This window comes from Xiphias gladius, chromosome 12, assembly GCF_016859285.1.
Source record: "Xiphias gladius isolate SHS-SW01 ecotype Sanya breed wild chromosome 12, ASM1685928v1, whole genome shotgun sequence".
Taxonomy (NCBI): domain Eukaryota; kingdom Metazoa; phylum Chordata; class Actinopteri; order Istiophoriformes; family Xiphiidae; genus Xiphias; species Xiphias gladius.
This window is the reverse complement of record NC_053411.1, coordinates 2,069,889-2,091,101: the sequence shown is the minus strand read 5'-3', so window position 1 is coordinate 2,091,101 and position 21,213 is coordinate 2,069,889. Positions and strand designations below refer to the sequence as shown.

General features: G+C 39.1%; 1 protein-coding gene across 4 annotated transcripts in view; it reads left to right on the top strand.

The window, feature by feature from the left end:
* Nucleotides 1-18,975, top strand: part of lrch4 (leucine-rich repeats and calponin homology (CH) domain containing 4) — a 57,285-nt gene extending 38,310 nt beyond the window's left edge. For 3 of the 4 annotated variants that reach the window (XM_040140274.1, XM_040140276.1, XM_040140278.1), the window contains 5 exons: nucleotides 1,199-1,300; nucleotides 1,385-1,482; nucleotides 2,163-2,300; nucleotides 3,575-3,652; nucleotides 4,050-7,746. In XM_040140274.1, coding sequence (XP_039996208.1) covers nucleotides 1,199-1,300; nucleotides 1,385-1,482; nucleotides 2,163-2,300; nucleotides 3,575-3,652; nucleotides 4,050-4,286 — 653 coding nt within the window. In that variant the 3' untranslated portion in view covers nucleotides 4,287-7,746. Of the gene's footprint in view, nucleotides 1-1,198; nucleotides 1,301-1,384; nucleotides 1,483-2,162; nucleotides 2,301-3,574; nucleotides 3,653-4,049; nucleotides 7,747-18,710 lie in introns of those variants that run through there. The other variant, XM_040140277.1, reaches the window with a different exon arrangement.
* Nucleotides 18,976-21,213: the final 2,238 nt, after the last annotated feature.

Below are 21,213 nucleotides of genomic sequence, written 5' to 3'. Positions count from 1 at the left end.
TGCTTTACAAGGCCAAAGTGCTTATGTCTGTTCCAAATGGCCACACTGACACGTGGGACAAAAAGCTTACCATCATGGACTTCTCCTGGCTGCATCTCACACCCCCCCAGAATTCTCGGAGAATCTCTCGAAATAATTTTGTGTCTTTTACAATTCTTTTTTTAATCTCATCTCAGTGAGTGGTACAAATAGAATGCACACTGTTTTAGACACTCTTTACTCAAAGGTGAAAAGTGATGATAGTAGTCTACTTCAATACCTCCGCACGCCTGGCCTATTACTGTGTCAAGAGGGCATAAATGTCAAATGTTGGAAAATTTAAAAACTTGATGAAACTAATGTAACCACTGGTAAACTTACTCTGTAAACAATTATAAAATAGGAGACAATTCAAATATAGCTTGTCAAGTCCCTTTTCTAGATTTAGGAAAAACTTGAACCAGTGGCATTCTTCCTTTTCCAATTATGTGAGTAATGTTAAATTAGGTTAATTTTCACTGACTAACTAACTACTAGTGCTGGATATCAAACCTCAGTACTTTTTAGGTAGCAACCAGATTGTGTCCACATTGAGAACAGTAGATGTAAACATATGGAAAACTGCTACAATACCCAAGGTTGGCATCAAAAGCTTGGTAGAAGGTTTCGGTCAGACTTGGTTAATTTGAGCATTTTGGAAGTTTGTTCTTAACCTTGGAAAACAGGTTAGTTTGAAATTAAAATCCTTGCTCAAGGTCCACTTACTAGCTTTTCCGTCCTTTGAGCCTACTCTGTCCACTGAGGAAGACTGTGAAAGTTCCAGGAAAAACTATTGCAGTAAGTGGACCTTGAGTTTAGATATATATACATATATAGATTTAGATATATATAGATATAGATATATCTAGATAGATTTTTTTTTTTTTTTTTGTGACAAAACCGTATTATTTTTGGTACAAATCATTCTAAATGAGTACATACAAGGATGTTTTTCTTCCATCTTGAGAGAGAAAGTATTTTCTTGAGCTTGGAAATTGTATAATTTTAGGTAATTTACTAGCTTTTACAGAGCTTTAAACTGCATCTCACTGTAATTTTACCAAACGTCTCACCACTTCTCCTGTGTTGTGGTGTCATAAATTCCATGGTAGGCATATGTACTTATGCAAGTGTATCTGGCCTAACACATTTTTAATATTGACCTGAATATTTGTGTTAGATGTTCCGTCCTCCTCGAAGACATCCCTTCCCACTGGACAGGCCCAGAAACCCAACAGCTTCCTGTTCCGCACCTCCTCCCGCAGTAATGTCAAAGCCACAGGTACAGACAACACAATACACACACTTTACACCTTCATTCACTGATTCGGCACTGTTTCAGCACTGTCTATTGTCTATTTGTCAGGGCCAGTCTTTACTCTGGGGGATTCTGGCAGAAGTGAGTCTCGCATGACGCTGCGTTCTCCTAGAGAAGAGAGATCAGACATCACACAACTACGCAAGGTAACAGACTACATACCACAGTTGTTTTGTTAAATATGTATGTTGGTTTGGTCATTGGATAAGATGTAGTTAAAGAGATTTAATGGTAGAATGTGTCACTACTACACTGCTGGTCTGAGGGCGGACCTTAACCTCGAGTGATTCTGATGAGATTCTACTAGAATCCATAAATATATTTTTTGCTACTTGTTAAATGCTTGATTTCCCCCTTAAATTTCACTGCACACCCCCACACACTGTTAGCATTCACAGTACATTTGTTAGATGACCTGTGTCTAATAAAGGTCATCTAACTGAAATGTAATTTGCAATAAATGCACCGTAATGGTTGATAGTGTGTGGGATGTTACTTTTTCTTCTTTTCATGTGCTCAAAATTACCTGTGGTGTGAAAATGTTTAAATCCTATAAGTTACATCAAAATGAAAACCCCTCCCCACTGCAACAGTATCACAGATGTATATTCTTCATCAGCTTCTTCTCACAGTTCATTGAAGATGTCAGATGATTACACTAGATTTTATATGATGCTTCCACATCATTACTTTGCAAGACATCATTACTATAATAATCCTGGGTTAAAATAGTTTGTGTCCTGTGGTGTAAATGCTGCGTAAGAAGCTTTTAAATGCTGACAAGAATATAAATCTGATGTAGTGCTCTTTCTGGCACACTCCTCAGACTCTGGAGACTCGTCTGAAGATCAATCTACCGGAGGATCTGGGTGAGGCCTTATCCAATGGCACCATCCTCTGCCAGCTGGTCAATCAGATTCGACCACGCTCCGTGTCGATCATCCACATTCCCTCCCCAGCAGTGGTGAGTCTGATAAACTGCTAAATCCTGTCCTGTCTGACTAGAAATCATCAGCCGTTTCCTCCTGTGAGAATGATCAAGACACACTAAAGACAACACTGATCTGTTCTTGCCCCTTGTTTATTGAGTATAATTCCACTTGATTCTGGTATTTTGAGGAAAGTTATTAAAATAGCTTACTTTTGGATTTTGTAACTGTATTAAACTGAGACTATATGACACATCTTCCTCTAACAGTTTACACAGTTTAACACACAGTTTTGCTGCTGCATTATTATAGCAGGGGCAGACTGAAATTCGCTTCTGATTCATTTCTATGCGGAAGGGTCTGGTTGCGAAATGACCCGCCTCCTTTGCATCACGCAGAGTTCAGTCTGATTGAACTTTGACACATGAAATCACAATGCTCTCCAATGTCCAGCCAGTGTGAAAGGAGGGAGGGAGTGACCTCTAATTCAGGAAATATTGTTATATTGTTTATATTGTTGTTCTATAACTTCACAGTGAAATATAGAAGCAGCAAAGGAGGGGGGATGCTGTCGGCTGCAGTGAGTGTAATGACAATAAGATGTTTGATAAAATGCTGTGCAATCTACAACTTTGTGGACAGCTGTTGTTAGCTCCCTAGCCGTGCTAGCTCCAGCAGTTTGTTTACAACCCAAAGCACATGATTTCCTGTCCCTTCGCTTTTGGACACACTATGCTGCTAAATATCTTCAGGCGGATTTTAGTTTGACTGCAGCTTTATTTGGTCTAGAGTGACCAGTAGCTTATGGTGGCTAATGTTAGCAAAGCTAAGATAGCTGTATAACTGACAGTTAGCTTCCTGACTCCTCTCCGCTTGTGCTACAGGTTCACTTCAGCATTTCACAGATAAAGATTTCAATTCTGTTTGTGCTCCCATTATACTTGCTCTCCTTAAGGTCCCCTAATGGTGACTGATTTCTTTAAAACAATGGACTCACTGTACATTATACTGAATTTATCAAGACAGGTAGTTGGAGGAAGTAAGAAACTTCAAGTAAACATGGAGGAAGACTTGCGTTTGCATCAAGCTCAAATTAACAGGAGCAGATCAGAGAACAGGGAGGCTTCTTACTAAATATGAGCAAATATAAAACAGGAGAAATTAGGAGTAAAAGGCTTGGTAATCTATGAAGATGAGGTTTGAAATTTTACAGTATCTTTATCCCAACTAATGAAAAAATTAGTTATTTCAAAGCAAATGAGTAATTTTCACTTTACCAAAATGTGGTTGTCCGGTACTTTGTTTTCAGCCAAAACTGAGCACAGCAAAGTCTCAACTCAACGTGGAAAACTTCATTGTTGCTTGTCGCAAGCTGGGAGTCCCTGAGGTAAATCTATCTCTTATTGTTCCCACTTTCCTACCGTTTCATTACAATTCATGGACATTGTGCAAACCTGGACACATTTAAGTTTTGTTTCTTAAAAGCATCCCAAAAATGCAATGCTTAAAAAAGTAGCTGGTTGAGAAGATTCTTCCATGTGCTTTCAGCTCAGTTGTTTTGCTACATTATTCCTATCAGGGTTGGACTGACATAAGTTTGAAGGCATTCTGTACTGAACTGAATCAGATTTCTTGGCCCATATATCAGTCCAACCCTAACTCTGCTTTGTGTAGTTCTACACTCTGTTTTGTCCCTCTCTTGTCTCCTAGTTTTAACTACATGCATTTTCCTTGTGTGTGTGTGTGTGTGTGTGTGTGTGTGTGTGTGTGTGTGTCCTGTCCAGACGGATGTATGTGTGTGCTCTGATGTGCTTCTGTGTAAGCTGCCCGCTGTGCTGCGCTGTGTGACGGCCCTGCTGGCCGTGGAGAGGGGTGGAATGGAGGAGGACCACTCCCCTTGCCACTCCTCACCTTCGTCTTCATCGTCCCTCTCCTCCTCACTGCTGTCCACAGATTTCCTGCTCTTCTACTGTGTGGCCATGGCCCTGCTCTACGTCCTCTACTGCTACCTGCTCGCCTAGAGGAGACACTCACAACACTAAGTACTTATATAGTCACATGTTGAGCTGCTCTACATGCATACTGACCACACACACGCACACATTGACTTGTGTGGCGCAGTCACAGCTGAAAAGTTTGAGGCCAACACGCAGCTGTTCCCACATTTGTCATCTCAGACAATACTCCGCATTATGTGTGTGTGTTTTCAGTATGCATACTCTCTGTGACTGTAGAGCAGATGTCATAAGTCGTGAGAGTTTGTTGACACTCCACAGCTGCCCTGTTTGGCTGTTAGTCATATAGAGCATGCAGCCGAGCACCTCTTAAGAAAGACAACAGAATAGACTACACGCAGTTCTTCATTTTGACGTTTAGAGGAATAGAAATCATTAAAGTGAAGGACAAATACTGTATGAGAGCAGATGAACATTGAAATGCCTTAGCCTAGTTTAGCCTTCACTGTAACGCAGAGAACGTTTGTTTTCTGTTAAACTCTCTGAAGCAGAGGTGCTCCGAGGCAAAAACAATCTCGCTGGTTGAGACATGAATGGGTAGAGCAAAGGAAGCGCATCCTCAGTCAAACCCCAGTAACATAGTATACCTTAGGCTCATCATATACTTGCCTTTCACCACTGCGCACTTGTAGATGAGCGGGATGTATAACCCCTATGAGACAGATCAGGGCTGAATCATTACCAATCAATACTACACATCAATATACAGATCAAAACATGGAGACACTCAATATAGCTTCTGTATTTATAATATCAAGCTCAGGGCGCACAACGCAGCAACAAGCAATTGCTCTTCAAAACTTTTGTCTTTACTTTGTTTGTTGTTTGGTTTGTTCTGCTGCTTATCTTAATTCATATACTGACATTCTCAACTAACACCCAACAAATGCAGGATATATGGTGCAGCCATCAAGCACATGTGAATACATAGTAAACATTAAAGCTGCATTATTTATTTATTTATTTTGGGGGGGGGGTGCAAGATGCTGGCAATACAAATATATAATATAATAATATAAAATTGTGCTTCAGTCAACAGTGAGTGAGCTAACTTTATAGAGCTGAGATTAGAGTAGAGTTGGGTGATAATTCTCTGTGGGTTGGTCACAAGTGACACTTTTTATATTCCACATAATCATTTGGTCCATTGTTAATATAAAATATATTGATTAGTGCAGCTTTACTTCTTAATTCCAACTGTGTAGTATGCATGTGTCACAGTATTTCATACATTTACACTGGAAAAACTATATACTTCTAGCTAAAATGCCAACATGCAGACTAAAAATTAGAGATTTGTGTGTTGCATATACAGTGTGTTCTGGGAACTGCTGTTTGTTAAAACTTGGGTTTGACTCTTGAAGCGCTGGCCATCTTTCTATCAGTTATGATTACGTTGTACCTACCAAAGTAATAGCTGAGATCTGGGCATGTGGCAGTGTCATTAACAACAAACGCGGAACTGTGAATGGCTGGATGGATTTTTTTTTTTCTAACACTTAATTTCCAACAAAACTTCGCGTCACTCAACCAAAAAGACTGTTGTGCTTTAGAGTTGTAACCTAACCACTGAGATTATTTCTGCCTCCAGAGCAGCTCTCTCTGCGGAATGTAACAACTCAGTCCGCATGTTTGTAGACAGACCACTTGTCCTGAGAGAGAAGCTGTTGAAGTAACCTGAGAATGAATTGTGAATGTGATTTTGTAGCCTTGAGACAGATACAAGTTAGTTAATATGGAACCTGGATGTATAGTGATGTTATTTCTCACACAGCAACGTGACAGTGAGACAATTGATACAGTGCCTCTTATTGAATGAACACTGACCAAGACCACTTGCAGAGACTGCTCTTGTTTTTGGGTCTGCTATGTAAACTTTGAGCAGCAGGGGGCAATGTCAATGCATCAATCCCCCTCAAAGCTTCATGTGTCCAAACTGACGGTACAAACCCCTCAAGGAGGTTGTGTGTGTTAAGTATTTTTTGTCGTTGTCACTGATCTGTTTGACCAGCTGACTTCATGTTTGTATAAATGTAAACAGGTTATTAAATTATTTCTTTATTATTTATTTTGTTCTGTTTTTGGTTATTTCTGTCTTTGGTGAATCAGCAAAGGCTTCATTAATTTGGTTAAGCCTGTAAGCCTGTTAAGCCTTAGAAGTAATCAATATTCAATTATTCAGAGTTAAAATAACATTGATTGTTTAAAAATTTTCCCCTCCTTTGGATAGGTAAATAATTGATTCCCTAGAGGCTACACATTTAAAAGAGCATCAAATGGTCTGTGCTGTTTCTGCCACATGCTGTGTCAGGCTTATTACTCATAGAAGGTCAATGTCTGCAATTGGAATTGATTACAATGCTTATTTGACTGATTTGAGGTACAAAAGATAGTATCAATGAGAGAAAGATGTTTGGGATTCAGGATGCTAAAGCCCTAAAAATAAAGTTTCTAAACAAAGTTGTCCCTATAATGGGACACTAAAACTTTGTACTGGAATTCAAAGAAAGGAAAAAATGAAGGTGGGTGACCAACATAAATTATATATAGGGAAAAATTCAATAAAAAATGTTAGGGGAAATTAATTGAATAAATAGTCTGAATAATATTTTTTTGTTTTCTGTAGCTGTGGTAAGAGACGAGCATCATAATATCAAAAATGAACCGTAGTGATATTGTCCCCCTATCAGCAAACCATATATTGGTCTAAACCTACTCCCAAAGTACTAAAGCAGGATTTATTCTCTTAAAAAGTGTTCAGTGTTAAACAAGTAAATAAGCATATGACTAAATCATATGTATAAATTGTGTACAAAATATAAATTAACCAATAATTTGTCATACCAAATAAGAAATTATTAAAACTAAACTCATTATTATAAGATTTTATTTCATTATTCAAATTTTCCAAATTCCTGCAGTCAACTGTTAGATGTCTTTTGTCTCTTGATGACTTCTATGCTTGAGCCCTGAATTAGCACCATTTCTTGAACTCCCGTGTCCTCCATGCAATATCGAAGTCAGTGCTGTTCATATCTTGGGTTCTCTTGCCCTTCCTTTCATGTCTTTCTTGCCCCGCACTTGAAGCCAAAGCTTTCAAGTCTGTGGGTCTCAGATGGCGGTCCTCGCCACTGTTTCTGTGCATTAATTGTCAGGAGCATTCAGCTTGACCAACTGTCTTAGCTGGAGTGCTGGAGTAATGTGACACAAGCTTGATAAGCCCTATCCTGCCATCCTTGTGGCTGTCGTCAACCCACTATCTGTTGTTAAGGGCTCCAGGTGCAATCATTTCTTGCATGAACGCATGAACGTCCCTGTCACACAAACTCAGCTTGGTATGGCCTCCATACCATTGTAAGCAATGTATATGACCCTCGGTAGGGCATATGCCTTGAATAGCTCCAGCTTTTGGAAAGGCTTCAGCACAGCTACAGAGACTTTCCAGGTTTTTTTTATATATATATATGTATATATATGTATATGTGTGTGTATATGTGTGTGTATATATATGTGTATATGTGTGTGTGTGTATATATGTGTATATGTGTGTGTGTATATATATGTGTATATGTGTGTGTATATGTGTATATGTGTATATATATGTATATGTATATGTGTGTGTGTATATGTGTATATGTGTATATATATGTGTGTGTGTATATGTGTATATATGTGTGTGTATATGTGTGTGTATATATGTGTGTATGTGTATATATGTGTGTGTATGTGTGTATATATGTGTGTGTATGTGTGTATATATGTGTGTATATGTGTATATGTGTATATATATGTGTGTGTATATATGTATATGTATATGTATATGTGTGTGTGTATATATGTATATGTGTGTGTATATATGTATATGTATATGTATATATGTGTGTGTATATATGTATATGTATATGTATATATGTGTGTGTGTATATATATATATATATATATATATATATATATATATATATATATATGTGTATATATGTGTGTGTATATACGTATATATATGTGTGTGTGTATGTGTGTGTGTATATATAATCTCCCCAGATACTTAGCTAATTCCTGAGCCCAAGCAATAAGCTCACTGACTCCTCTCCTCTCTTGCACCTTTGTTGGTATGATGCCGCCTTGGCAAAATCAATGAACACAACTGCAAGTGTTTTTTTTTTTTTTCTCTTGCTTACTAAGTTTCATTAGGCCATCTTGTATTGTCAAGTTCTCACAGCAGCCCATAGGTTTGATGAAGCCCCACTAGCATAGGTGTACAGAACAAACCTCGGCAACCTTCTGGTTCAGGACACTCAAGAAGGTCCTTAGGATGTATGAACCAATAATAGGCTACCAGTTGTTTAGGTTATGCAGTTTCTGCTGGTTGCTGGTGTTCGGTATGAGAGTGGTTTACTATTCTTGAGGCACTTTGGGAATTTCCTGCTCTACAAGATGGCATTGAAAAGGTATGCTAGTTTTATGCCCCTCTGATCCCACATGAGAGGGTCATTTCATTTAATGCCATCACCCCTGGTGTACCAGCCTGGTCCATTCTCCATACTGCCATTAGTGCTTCTTTGGGGGTTATCAGGAGAAAAAATGGGGAGTTGTAAGTGAGGAACGTAAACTGTAAAAAGCCCCTTTGGCTATCTCTGACTTCCCATAAATTTTTGTAGGCACCAATGACCAGATGTTGATAGATCTGACAAGAAAGATGATCCTTGCCATCTAACACTCGCCTTGCTACTCAGTCTCTCACTTAACTGAGTTTGGAGGTTTTTGTACTGCAATCTTTTCTCTTTTTTGAGGCGATTTATGGACTTGGCAGAGATTATCATCTCTGTACATCCCAGCCAACAGACTTTTTTACTTCGCAGCTTTCTCATCAACCTACACACATACTAGTTGATAAGCCTAGGACAGGATGTTAAAGGGGGGATGCTCCCCTCAGCCACATTGGTGTCAAGACTATCACTAGGCTTCGCCCTCAGCTCCTTGGTACTCAGTATGACCATAACAACCAAATTTATTAATCCCATGAAATAGCCCTTTCTTGGCTCCACTGGTACACAGCTTTTTCTTAGGCATTATCTCTACATTATCCTCGGTGCTCCCTTATGATGTTATCTTTTGCAACAATTTGTTCTGAACAGTTATCGCCCTTCAATCCTGCACACTCCAACTTGGACTATAAGGTCATCTCTTTTCTGTTTCCTGAGCCATCAATCACCTTGGATTCTCTCTCTCCTGGGGGTAGACCAAATGCTCGCTCTCTCAGTGGGATAAGCCGGTCTTGACCTGAGCTGACCCATCAACCACCGTTATCAGAACGAGCAGGATGGGACATTATCTCATTCAGAGAGAGAGATCCAGTCGGTGCCCCTAATTACATGCCAGTTAGCTTTTTTTTTTTTTTTTTTTTTTGTTTAGCTAGAGCAACAATGTTGAATGCATTCTGAAATAACAAAGTACCCTCTCCTTTTATTTAGATTAGTAAGGCTACACATGCTACCCATATAGCAAGCTAACTAGCTAGGCAAGGTTGGAAGCATAGAATATTACTCAGCATCAAAATAAAGATCAACTGTTAGCTAGCTTCTGTTGGCTACAGGGACCAGAGAGAAGCTCTGAATTAACCAGCTAACGTTAGCTGCTGCTGTTAACACTGTCTTTTCATTTTAATGTGGAGTAATAAAGAAAGCTGAGAACCCAACTTAGCTGCCATCTTGCGAGGTACAGGAAGTAGCATGTGCAGCCTTCTTAAGATAAGAAAAGGAGAGATTAGTTATTGTACTAACTGCCTATATGCACTATAATTGTGTGTAGTTACAGCAGCAGCTGGTTGGTTAATTCAGTTGACAGGAGCTAACTGGCTAATTTTAGAAGCTGTTGTTGAGCTTGTTTGCCTAAGAGAGACAGGGGGGTACATGACTGGAAGGTTAGAGAGCAGTGACAATAGCATTGTTCACAACAGTGGTGTTAGGAAATAAAATAATATAAGAATTCAAAGTGCCATTATGAAATAAAAAGTCTTTTGAAAAAGCATTTTGAAATAAACATCTCAATAATTACATAAAAATTATCTTCCATAACACTGAATAAATATGGAATAATATTTTCATAGTAATGACTTGAATTTGAGTAATTCCTCAATTCATTTTAAAAACTGGTTCATACTTATATATATATAAAATTACACAATTTATTTGTATGTATTTATTTCATAATGTCTTTATTTATTTAATATTAATCATGTTTGGGCCCCAAATTTTAAAAAGCAATTCTGTTGAATTTGCAATAGAGTTTTATAACTTTATTTACTTTTTTAACAAGGTGTACAGCACACTGGTTATTTTTGTCCACCGTCCATTTCATGTCCACATCTCTGCTGTCTAGAGGTCAGAATGTCCACTTTAAAAACCTCCCTTCCCACGTCTGAAGTTTTTTTATTAGCCTGCTGTTAAAATGAAATTTATACTGTTTCAATTCAAATGTATATTTTATAGATGAAACTGGATAAGCAACACACAGTAATACATTCACTGGCTTAGATCAAGCTATATTCTTAAATATGTTAGCGGAACAGAAATACTGTTGTGTTTTATATTTATATGATACTCTTGTATTATTAAGAATCATTTTTGAGTTTTATAAATCTATATGTAAAGTTTTTTTTTTTTTTCTTCCCACTGTAAAGAAATGATTAAAAATGAAACTTTGACCATGTGCTGTTTGTCTGCCTGCTTGCCGCCTTGCTTTGCTTAATCAGCCAAGAACATTAGGTGTGATCAGGGTATCTGCAGCTGCTGAACATCTTATTTTGACAAAAAGTCTTAACTCAAGGTCCACTTGCTAGCTTTTTATGGCGCTTTCAACTGCACGTCCTCGTCTTAAGTGAATGGAGTTGGCACAGTGATCATCAGGTGCCAAAGTATGACATTATGTGTTTTCAAACCACCATTTTCACGTCTTGTTGCATCACCATTTCCAAACAAGTTAAATTTGAACTTCAAATAAATTTTGATTAAAAATTATTTAATGTGGTGACATAGTTTTATTGTTGTCGTCAAATCCCATGAGCCAAACCAACAATGAAAGTATTCTGGTAACAAGTATTATCTGCCACAAAGCTCCATTGTTGGAGCTGCTGCTCACTACTTACAATACTTACTAGAGCATCCACCACTAAATAGAATCTCCAACAAATGCACTAATTCTATCTTTTTTAGGATATTCCTGAGCCTTTTTTAAAAATGAAATGTCACCTGTATGTACCTAGTCCAAGTAAGTGTTCTAGCATGGCATCTTTGTTGCCTCGTTCTGGAGCATTAAACCAGAGCCAACGGGGGAAACACTGAACGCTCTTTAAAATTTCCGATTTATTACATCAATATGTTTCAAGTCCTAATTGACAAGTACACTGAAACCACGATTTGAATGTTTTAAATGTATCCTATTGTCCCAAAATGCAAAGCTTAGTATTCATGTAGGAGCTATTCAAAGCTGAGAGAAAGCCTCTTAAAAAAGGGTAGAAGGTGGTAAATAAATAGGACTTTGTTTATCATTCCATTTAAAATTTCCATGTTATTACTTTAGCAAAAATACATTTTGAGAACAAATCTGCTCTTCATCAGGCACTTCAATAAAAAACAGTGTTGTGACTCCTTGGGAGGCATAAATCCCAGTTATGTCTATATTTTTTTTTTTTAAACCCAGCACCTGGACAAGAAATTCTGTGTTTACACACTGGTTGACTACAGTGTTTTTTTGAGAGCCGCAACCAACGTAGCAGACATAGTGGGTGTTTTCCAACACATGAGCCAGAGGGGGCAGCAATGAGCTAATCCCACAATTGAAAACAAATTTAGACAGGCCACACAAAGATGAGATTTGTGCGTCATGAAAAGTGTAAGCTTGGGGCAGAGAGCCGCAGACAGGGTAAGGACGCTGAAAAGTATTAAGAGATGGACTAACACATTGTTAGATTTGGACCTCATGGGATTTGTTGATAAAGAAAAATATAGAAAAATGCCAGACTTAGCCCTTAAAAAAAAGGTTAGATAACATTAAGCAGTAACCAGTGGAGCTGGAGAGAAATACGGAAAATTTGACAAAACCAGCTTGGTTCTTCATGTTGGTCATAATTTTGTCTTAATTAATGCGTGTGTGGTAAAAGTGTAAGCAGTCATGCGGATATCCTGATGTGAATCCACTGTGTCCTGTGCTTTAACCTCTTCAAAAGCTCCTGTGTGCTCTCCAAACAGCAGGTTTACCGTCATAAATTCCAGCTGGCCTGTGTTGGAGCAGGTGAGTGTGTTGAGTCACGGTCGGAGAGAGAAGGCAGAATCGGCCTGTAGGTTTGTGCCGCACAATTCACAAGCAGGTGACTCGATAAGCTGTCGCCTTTCTAATCTGTCCTCTCTGCATCACTTCAGCCATCAGTCTGACTGCTGTTCGCACACATCACTGGAACTGAAGCACACCAATGTGTATTGTCAGGCTCTTGATGATCTCCATCACATGTTCGCGTTCGGACTTTCAGGTTCACCAGTAAATTGAGTAATCACTACAGAGTCAGCAGCACTGAATATGGAGATTTAATCATTTCTTTCAGACCTACTGGGAAATGTCACTTTTTCTGGGTGAGGGCATTCCTTTAGGGCGTTCCAGGGGTCACTGACAATGATCCAGGGGGCCCATCTGTCTGACTGTAACGTGAAAAAGCCCTAGAACCACTGCAGCAGACATCAGTTATGCTGGAGTGACTACAAATCAATCCAGATTCAATTTAAAAGCTGAGATTTGATGCAACAACTACCAGCATAGAAATACAGTAACATACAGTGTTAGCTGATTGTAGTGGAGCTGTAAATGCTTTTTTGACATCGCCGTCAACACAGCTCCCCAGCAAAGAAAGCATGATAAAAACAAATCATTCAGCAAGGTTAAAAAAATAATCTACTTTTAATTCTAAAGGTTAACCAAGTTCTTTGTCTGAAAACCATCTAAATCTGAGCTATGATGTGAAAAATCGAAGTCATATAGTCACAGTAGGCATGCCAGATTAACCTCTTTGGGGGCCTATATCTCCTATAACATATATCTCTGGCACTCACGAACTGCAGTGAGCCATGCTAGTGCTGTGGCTTGAAGGATGACATTGGATGGATTGCCATAAAACTGTGAGCAGACATTCATTGTCTGTAAACCATCCTACTGACAGTAGGTGATCGCTTGACTTTTCCTTTGGTGCCACCACCAGGCTGACATTTGGTGAAATCTCTTTACAACTATATTGACAGGTTGCCATGAAATTTGGTGCAGATATAGGTGCCCAGATTATCCCTTCACTTTGGTGATCCTCTGACTCTGGCATTTATCCTGTGAAATATCTCACCATCAACTGGATTGGCACATATTTTTACACACACGAATGACTTCCAGAGGATTAACTGTAATAACTTTGGTGATGCTCTGACTTTTCATCCAGCACCACCATCAGATCAAAATTTCAATTGGTCCAATACTTTGGTTTATGACCAAATACCTGCAGAACTAATAACATTCCCATCAGTGTCAACTGATATGTATATATGCGGCAGCTTCATTACATTCCAAGACCCTGAAACAAATTAACACTTTTATTTTATTTTGAAATAATACTGCTTGGTCCATGTAGTTTTTGTTTGTCAGTTTCGTTTTAGGTAATGTGATTCAAATTTATTTAGGGATGTGAGCATAATATTAGCTGATATATTAAGTCTCAAAACTAGTTCAACAAAATAATCTCACCTAAGGGCTACCACTAGCTTTTCCAGGAGCTTAAAACTAGTCTACAGAAGTCTCAAAACGAGAATTTGATGCAGACCCACCTGATTAGGTGATAATGCTCGACCTGCTTTGACTGATGTTGTAACAGATTCTTTCCAAATATACAATTAAACAAATGAACATAACCATTTGACACACTGTGAACCTGGGGATTTTGGGGCCCAGGGCAGTTTTCTACTTTTGAGTTTCCTGCCTCTCATTTCTATAACTCAAGGTACTTAATATCTTCAGTTACTAATCACAGAAGATAAAATGTTCACGTGAAGAACGTCAGGGAAAGAACCAGTTCAATTCTCTAGTGTGTTCCTGATAGAATTAACAGTGCATCTGCCTGAGGAAGTGGCGTGTGGGTTGTTTATAGTATATACTTTAAAGTGATAAAGGAAAATAAAAGTAGTGATATTGGGTCACAAGAAGTCAATCAAGGAGAGGCATCAAAAAAGAAACCAGTGGAGTGAAAGCAAAACTGAGATAGCAACAGCCAAATGCAGGGAGCAGATGGAGACGTGGTGATGAGCTCTATTGATAACTGATGTCCAGCTTTGTCAGCTCAGCTTGCAAAGTAGTCCCACCATCTTAAGGATTTCGTTAAATCCACTATGTGTAGAATTTGTGTTTAGAAAATGTGTGTTGTCAGAAACTCTGACAACATCCAAATCTGAAAAAGTGCAGCTTGTCAGTTGCATCAAGACTTTTCAAGGTAAAATCCCGACACGAACATTTTAAAACACTAAATGTATAAAATGTTTAATCAGAAGTATAAAGTGTCTACTATTGACTGAACAGTACCTGATTTATGAAGCTAATAAAATATGTTCTCTTTAGTTAGTTAATTAAAGAATTGTGATCAAAATATGTGCTGAGTGGGACATTTTACAGTAGAAAGATAAACGCATCAGTAGCTAGGTTTATATCTATAAGTAATGCAATTTTTAGCCAAAAGACACCAAAGAAAATCAGCCAAAGAAAATGCTAATTAACTACTGTCACGTGAATATTAGCAGTTGGTGCATCAAGATTTAGCTGGTGGCACTTATTTTCCATTCAGGTGCAATTTAAAAAAATGCAGAAGAGGACACAACGAAATGACGCAATTAAAGCGCACCAGTCAAATCTCAAATGAACAAAAACATGTGGAAACATGATGGAAATCTGACGTTTCTGGTTGTTTCATATCTTAATGTGAGGAAGGTTCCAGTCTCCTCATCGCTCTCTTCATTGGAGCAGAAGCTTCAGTGGCTGTTTAGGTCACATGCTTCGTGTAGGTCATGATTTTTGCTCCAAGTGTTTTTCCATTGCACTTTGTTGCATTTGGTTTTTTTGATACGCCTCCGTTTTCACTCAGCCAAGCATAAAACCTTTTAATGGTATTTTTACTTTTTTTTTTTCACTCAGGATTTTTATGCACAAATTGAAAGTGTGAATAAAAACTGGTGACACAGAGTCTACATTACCTCAAACATACCATTTATGTACTGTAACTTCTAATTTACAAATTGGCCAATATGTACATTGATACAGTATATCTGCAATAAGCTGTTATCAGACAATTTCATGGTATGGCTGATATACTGTGTCTTTCTATTGTAATTCATTTTGTTCGTATTGAATTACTTTTAGATGACTTTTCCATAAATCATACCTACATTACTTAAGAACAATTACTGAAATCAATTTTCTGAAAGTCAGTCATACAGTTTAATCTCAAAAATTTAATGTTATTATAGATTTTTGGTAGATTTCATTTTTAGTCAGAATTTGTTTATGGTTGTTCATCAGCTTTAATTCTGCTACTGTGCACTTTGTTGCATTTATTTCACAAATAAAGTTCACAGATATTCACAAAAAACTTAATCCAAGTTTAACTAACCAAGAGGGTGGAGAGGGAGCTGTGAGGGAAGCAGGCGACGCGGCCGTCAAGAGATGGAGTAGATGAGTAGGCAGGCAGGGTAGGGAAGAGGGCTGATGGCAGGCAAAGCAAGCTGGAGGTCTGGAGCGTGGTAAACAAAAGGTTGGCAGGCAAGCGGGCGAGTAGTGGTCTTGGACACAGAGAGACGAATGTTAACAAAAGGAGCAAAAACGTACCATGTTTAGTTCTAAGTGGCCTGAGCTAATCTAACAGAGTGGAGAGCACAACTATCTGGCGACAAGTGGCTGTAGAACCGGGGGATATATATACTGCAAGCTCGGTGAGCTGATGGACTGCAGATGTGCTGGCTGACTGGGACCAGGCGGCTGAGAAAGAGGGAGGAGCGCCAAGCCTCAGAAACAGACACACATAGACAGACAGAGAGAGAACATTAGAAACATGAGGGGAGAAAACTGGAGTCACGGCCTGGACTGTGACAGGATGAGAATTAACAGGATCCTCTTAGCTGACTAGCATCATGTTAGCCTGGATTAGTTAAGCTGTGTTTGAAGAGCAAATCCAGGGAAAGTTGAGGCTTTCCATTAAACATCATAACTTTTTTATTTTCTAACATAATTGAGTATGTGGTTGTTTTTATTCTGATCTGCCTGGTTGCTTGTTCCAAAGGAAAGTGGACGTCAGGCTGATTTGATGGCTTTTCATTTCAGGCCTGGAGGCAATACTCCAAACACTCCAAAATTTGACAGGGCGTGTGGATGTTTCTGATATCCACCATATATGAGAGTGAAATTAAATGCTTTGCTACAGAATGTCATTGAGCCTGTCTTATAAATGTGTTAACTCTTTCACCCCCTAGTTGCCCTTAATATTCAAACATCAAGATGACTTCATTTACATTTCACAGACAGATTGTAGCTTACTTCGTGACTAATCATAAGTACTCAGTGTAACAATTAAACCTGGAGCCTCCTATCCTTGAGGGTGAGAAGCTACATGGAGTAACTTCCTATCCAGATAAAAACCCAGGAGATTAGAAAGATGATTATAATATAATCTATCGTTTATTTAATATATTTCAAAGTCGCTATGTGTACAATTTATGTGATTATAGCATCTGTCAAATTAAACTGATGGCATTAAGTCTGGTTTGAATCTGCGGGTAGTGGGGTGCATCACTCTGCCATAGTATTATTCTTGATTCTACCATGTGATGGTGCCACAGCTTAAAGCAGGCTTGAAAAATACACAGTATAATTTCTATGTAATTGATGCGGAGCTCTCTTCATGCTTCATGCACACAAGTATACCTTACTTGAATTTACAGTACATGATGACTCAACTGATTGCTGGAGACTTCTGAGAATGCAAAACAGAGACATGTCATTCAAAAAATCTGTGGGAAAGGACTGGTTAAAGATTAGGGGAAATTTGCTTATTTGCATTCTGTCAAAGCGTGACATGAGAAGACTGAAACAACTCTCCTGTCTGAGCATTAAAAAAGAATATTTAACTTTTGAAAGAAGAAATAGCGCATTCTCCCTCTTACAAATGAAAAGTTGAATTCACAAGCAATACACCTTGATCAGAGGTTTTGTTGCGACAGTCTTACTTGGTCTGGCATGACCACTGGAACATAGTGGCTAATGTTAGCAAACTCTACTTGTGGTACTGTTATGCTACAGTTTTCACGACCCTGTGTTAGGGGCTGTTCAGCAAAAGTTGCAGTCTCGCTTTAAGTACAGACACTGAGTCAGGATGTGGTTGGCTTAGCTTAGCTTAGTATAAGTACTGGAAGCAGGGGAAGCAGCTAGCCTGTTTAAAGTTTAAAAATACACCTACGAGCACCTCTGATGAAAGAGTCCTAACTGACGCAGATAATCAATGGGGTTTTCTCACTAAATCAATTTATGCATGCAATACATCTGTAACTTAGCCAGCAGCATTACAGTTACTCGTAGTTACATTTTTGTCCAAAAGATGTACATAATGCTCCTGCAACATAGTAAAACACGTCTTGACAGCACCATATGACGTTATGTCGGTAAAACAATATGACCGTATAAAAATGGCATATTGAGAGGAAATCAAGATGACTACACTGACAGCACAGGGTCCTCACTCATAACAAAACAATGTTTTAAGTGCTGCTGTTGGTTGAAGGCTGAATTTTAAATTTATTTTGTCCATACCTGGAGAGGCTTCCTGAATCTGCTCCAAAGCTTCTGACGCAACAGATCAATATGCCTTACAGACAAATTATAGGAGACTATACTAAATATTATAGGAATCAGCTTTCCATCTGGAAAGCACACTGTTGCATTAATTAAAACAAAGCGGGTCCCAAAATCTTGGATGCTTAATGCATTAAACTGGCCACGTTGCCAAGACCCTGGAAGCTCACAAACGGACACATTGTATCTCGTTTCTTTAACCCGTACACAAACAGAAACGTAAGAACAATCAGTTAGAGCTAGAAAATGATGCAAAGCCACCCAACATCAATTGGACTTTCTACAGCCATAGGTCAGAGTTAAGGCATGTTAAAAGACCTTACTGACAGTAGGTTCTACTAATTCCCTAACAGAGACGACAGCAAAGTTAGCTTGTTGAAGATTACTATTATTAGAGCTGCAGATTGCCAGTAACAGAGACAATATTCAATATCTTGAAAAATGACCAATTCGTGGCAAAAACACTTGTATGTATATTACCTGCACCTGCTCACTCCTCTCTCCGTCCCTTTCCAGGATGCCTTGTGTTCCCCTCAGCTCATCATGGAGGACGAGGGGCTGAGTCGGCTGGCCCAGACCGTCCAGGTGTTGGTCGACCTGGCTAACGGCTCCCAGAGGGCCCTGAAACAGGAAACGTCTGGGGCTCCTGGCTCAGCATAATGACAGCATAATGTAGCTGCACCTGCAAAGATTTGACCGCATCACATCACATTTTTAAAGTGCTTCATATTTGAATTATTCCATTGACTTTACTGTTAGACATACTGTGTCCATCTTACAAACATCAAATACATGATTATCGTTGAAATAAATCTGTAAATGACTTCAGAGTCTTCTTGTGTCTTTCTTCGTGCCTTACAGTAAGGATTAAGTTACATAACTTCAAGGAATATCATGCAGCAGCAGAAGAAGAAAAATCATTTATTGTCCAAGTATGTTTTTTCCACAATTTGACCTTTTCATTTAACCCATCCATAAGTAGTGAACACACACACACACCCCGGGGAGCAGCTGGGGGGGGGGGGTAGGTGCCTTGCTCAAAGGCACTGCAGCGGTAGATGTTGAGGGAGGGGAAAGCAATGTTCATTCACTCCCCCCGCCCACTCTCACGCCTTCTTTCTGAGAGTGAGAAGATGAGAAGATCTCGTGTCTGTGTGTTAGCGCAGAGCTGGAGTCAAATTGTGGTTAGCCTAGTTTAGCATACCACCCCCTGGGTCTGTCCCCCTGCTTCCGGCAGCAGGGGGAAATCTATAACTGAATTGTAAAAATGACAATTTGTGGTTTTAGGGAGAGTCACTTGACAGAGCTGTTTCTTGACTTACAATTCTGTATCCATCTACCTAGTAGTTCAGTGTCTTTGGCTACAGCATTTGTATCCAGATACAGTTGGTAAGCACAGGTTTTGGTCTCTGTGTGAAGTCTGATAAATCTCCTCAAGTGCTGTCACTTGAGTCAGCAATAGCCGGGTCTGAAGGCTACAAGTCTGAAGCAGCTCCAGGCTACATTACATGCTAGTAGGATAACCCACCTCAATCTCTGGCCAAACTGTTAGGAGTCAAGTTGCATTGTGGGTAATGTAGGTGCCAGTTTCTGACAAGGAAGAAGAACGTGTAGAATAAAAAACTGTATCTCTGGTTCAGTCAGAAACACCTCAATAAAGTGACCATCTATAGCAAATGGTTCTACAGTTAGATTTAGTGGAAAAGGCTCTGCTGTTTGAGGGAGCTCTGAATGAATCCAAGCAGCGACGTGGATTCTGCTGGGAGCTAATCCCCACAAATGAAAGTGAATCTTAGTTAAATCAACAACATGAAATACCACATCAGAAGGAAGTTGGGGTGGTGGAGGGAGCCGCAGCAACAAACTGTGTTGGCATGGGTGTAATGTCAGTGTAACAATGAGGAGCCATACTGCAAATGGCTAGAACCAATCAGCCAATTTAAGGGCGACTTCAGTGCTCTGCCTGAACAGATGCTATGCTTCATTTTTGCTGCATCAGTGCGATCCTTTTTTTAAGCTGTCCATTATGAATGTTATACAATGTTATGGGGTGTGATGCTAATTGGACTGCTCTTTGTGCACAGTCATAAAAGCGGTATCAATCCTTTCATTTAATTGTCAGAGATAAATAAGTGCATTTCCAAAAATGTTAAACTATTACTTTAATCCTTGATAGTGGCATTACAGACATAGTATCTCCCAAAGAACACTGGAGAGGACTGAGGAACAGCTCAGAGGATCACTGACATCATACTGAAAAGAGTATGATATAACAAACATTAAAATAAGGTAGGAACGTCAATGAAAATGTGCAAAAATGTCTGGATTCTACTTTTAACAGCATGTAAAATAACAGCAGTTATCAGCAGCAGCAGACAAAAGGGCAAATCAGAGACAGATGATCATCTTGGACATGGTATAAAATGTGAGATTCAGGTTTATTTTGGAAATGCAGAAACAAGGTTTCATAGCTTTAACCTGTGGAAGAGTCAAACTGCGTCACGCTCAGTGCTGCCAAGTCATAGCAAAATGCCTCAATTAGACAGGGTGATGAACTGAACATCCTATTGCAAAGAACTGGTTCCAGTCGCCGCTGCACTAATGAAAGGATTCACCTGTGTATGTCCTCTTTGGGCACTTATCACAACACTGACAGTGAAGGTTTAATTAACATTGCAAAAACCTCAATCCAAGGTGCGTTGGTGTCTGTCAGGAACACTGTTCACCTCTGACTCATTCAACCAAGGAATGAACAGATCTGTTGCAAGGCTGTTGAGAAGTGTTGGTCAGTGTAAGGTAGAGTTAAACATACTGCTCAAGGTTTTATTCTGAACACACTCCAGGATTCGTGCTGTGAACCAGGAGACTGACGATGGAACTGGTGTAACTGGCTCGTGAGCTGCCTCCCATTTTAACCAACCCTCTCACCTTTCTTTCAAATGGTGGGTACTCATCACCTCTTGTAACATCTAGCCTTGCTCAAAACAATGTTTTTTGAGATAATTTGATAAAATCTAAA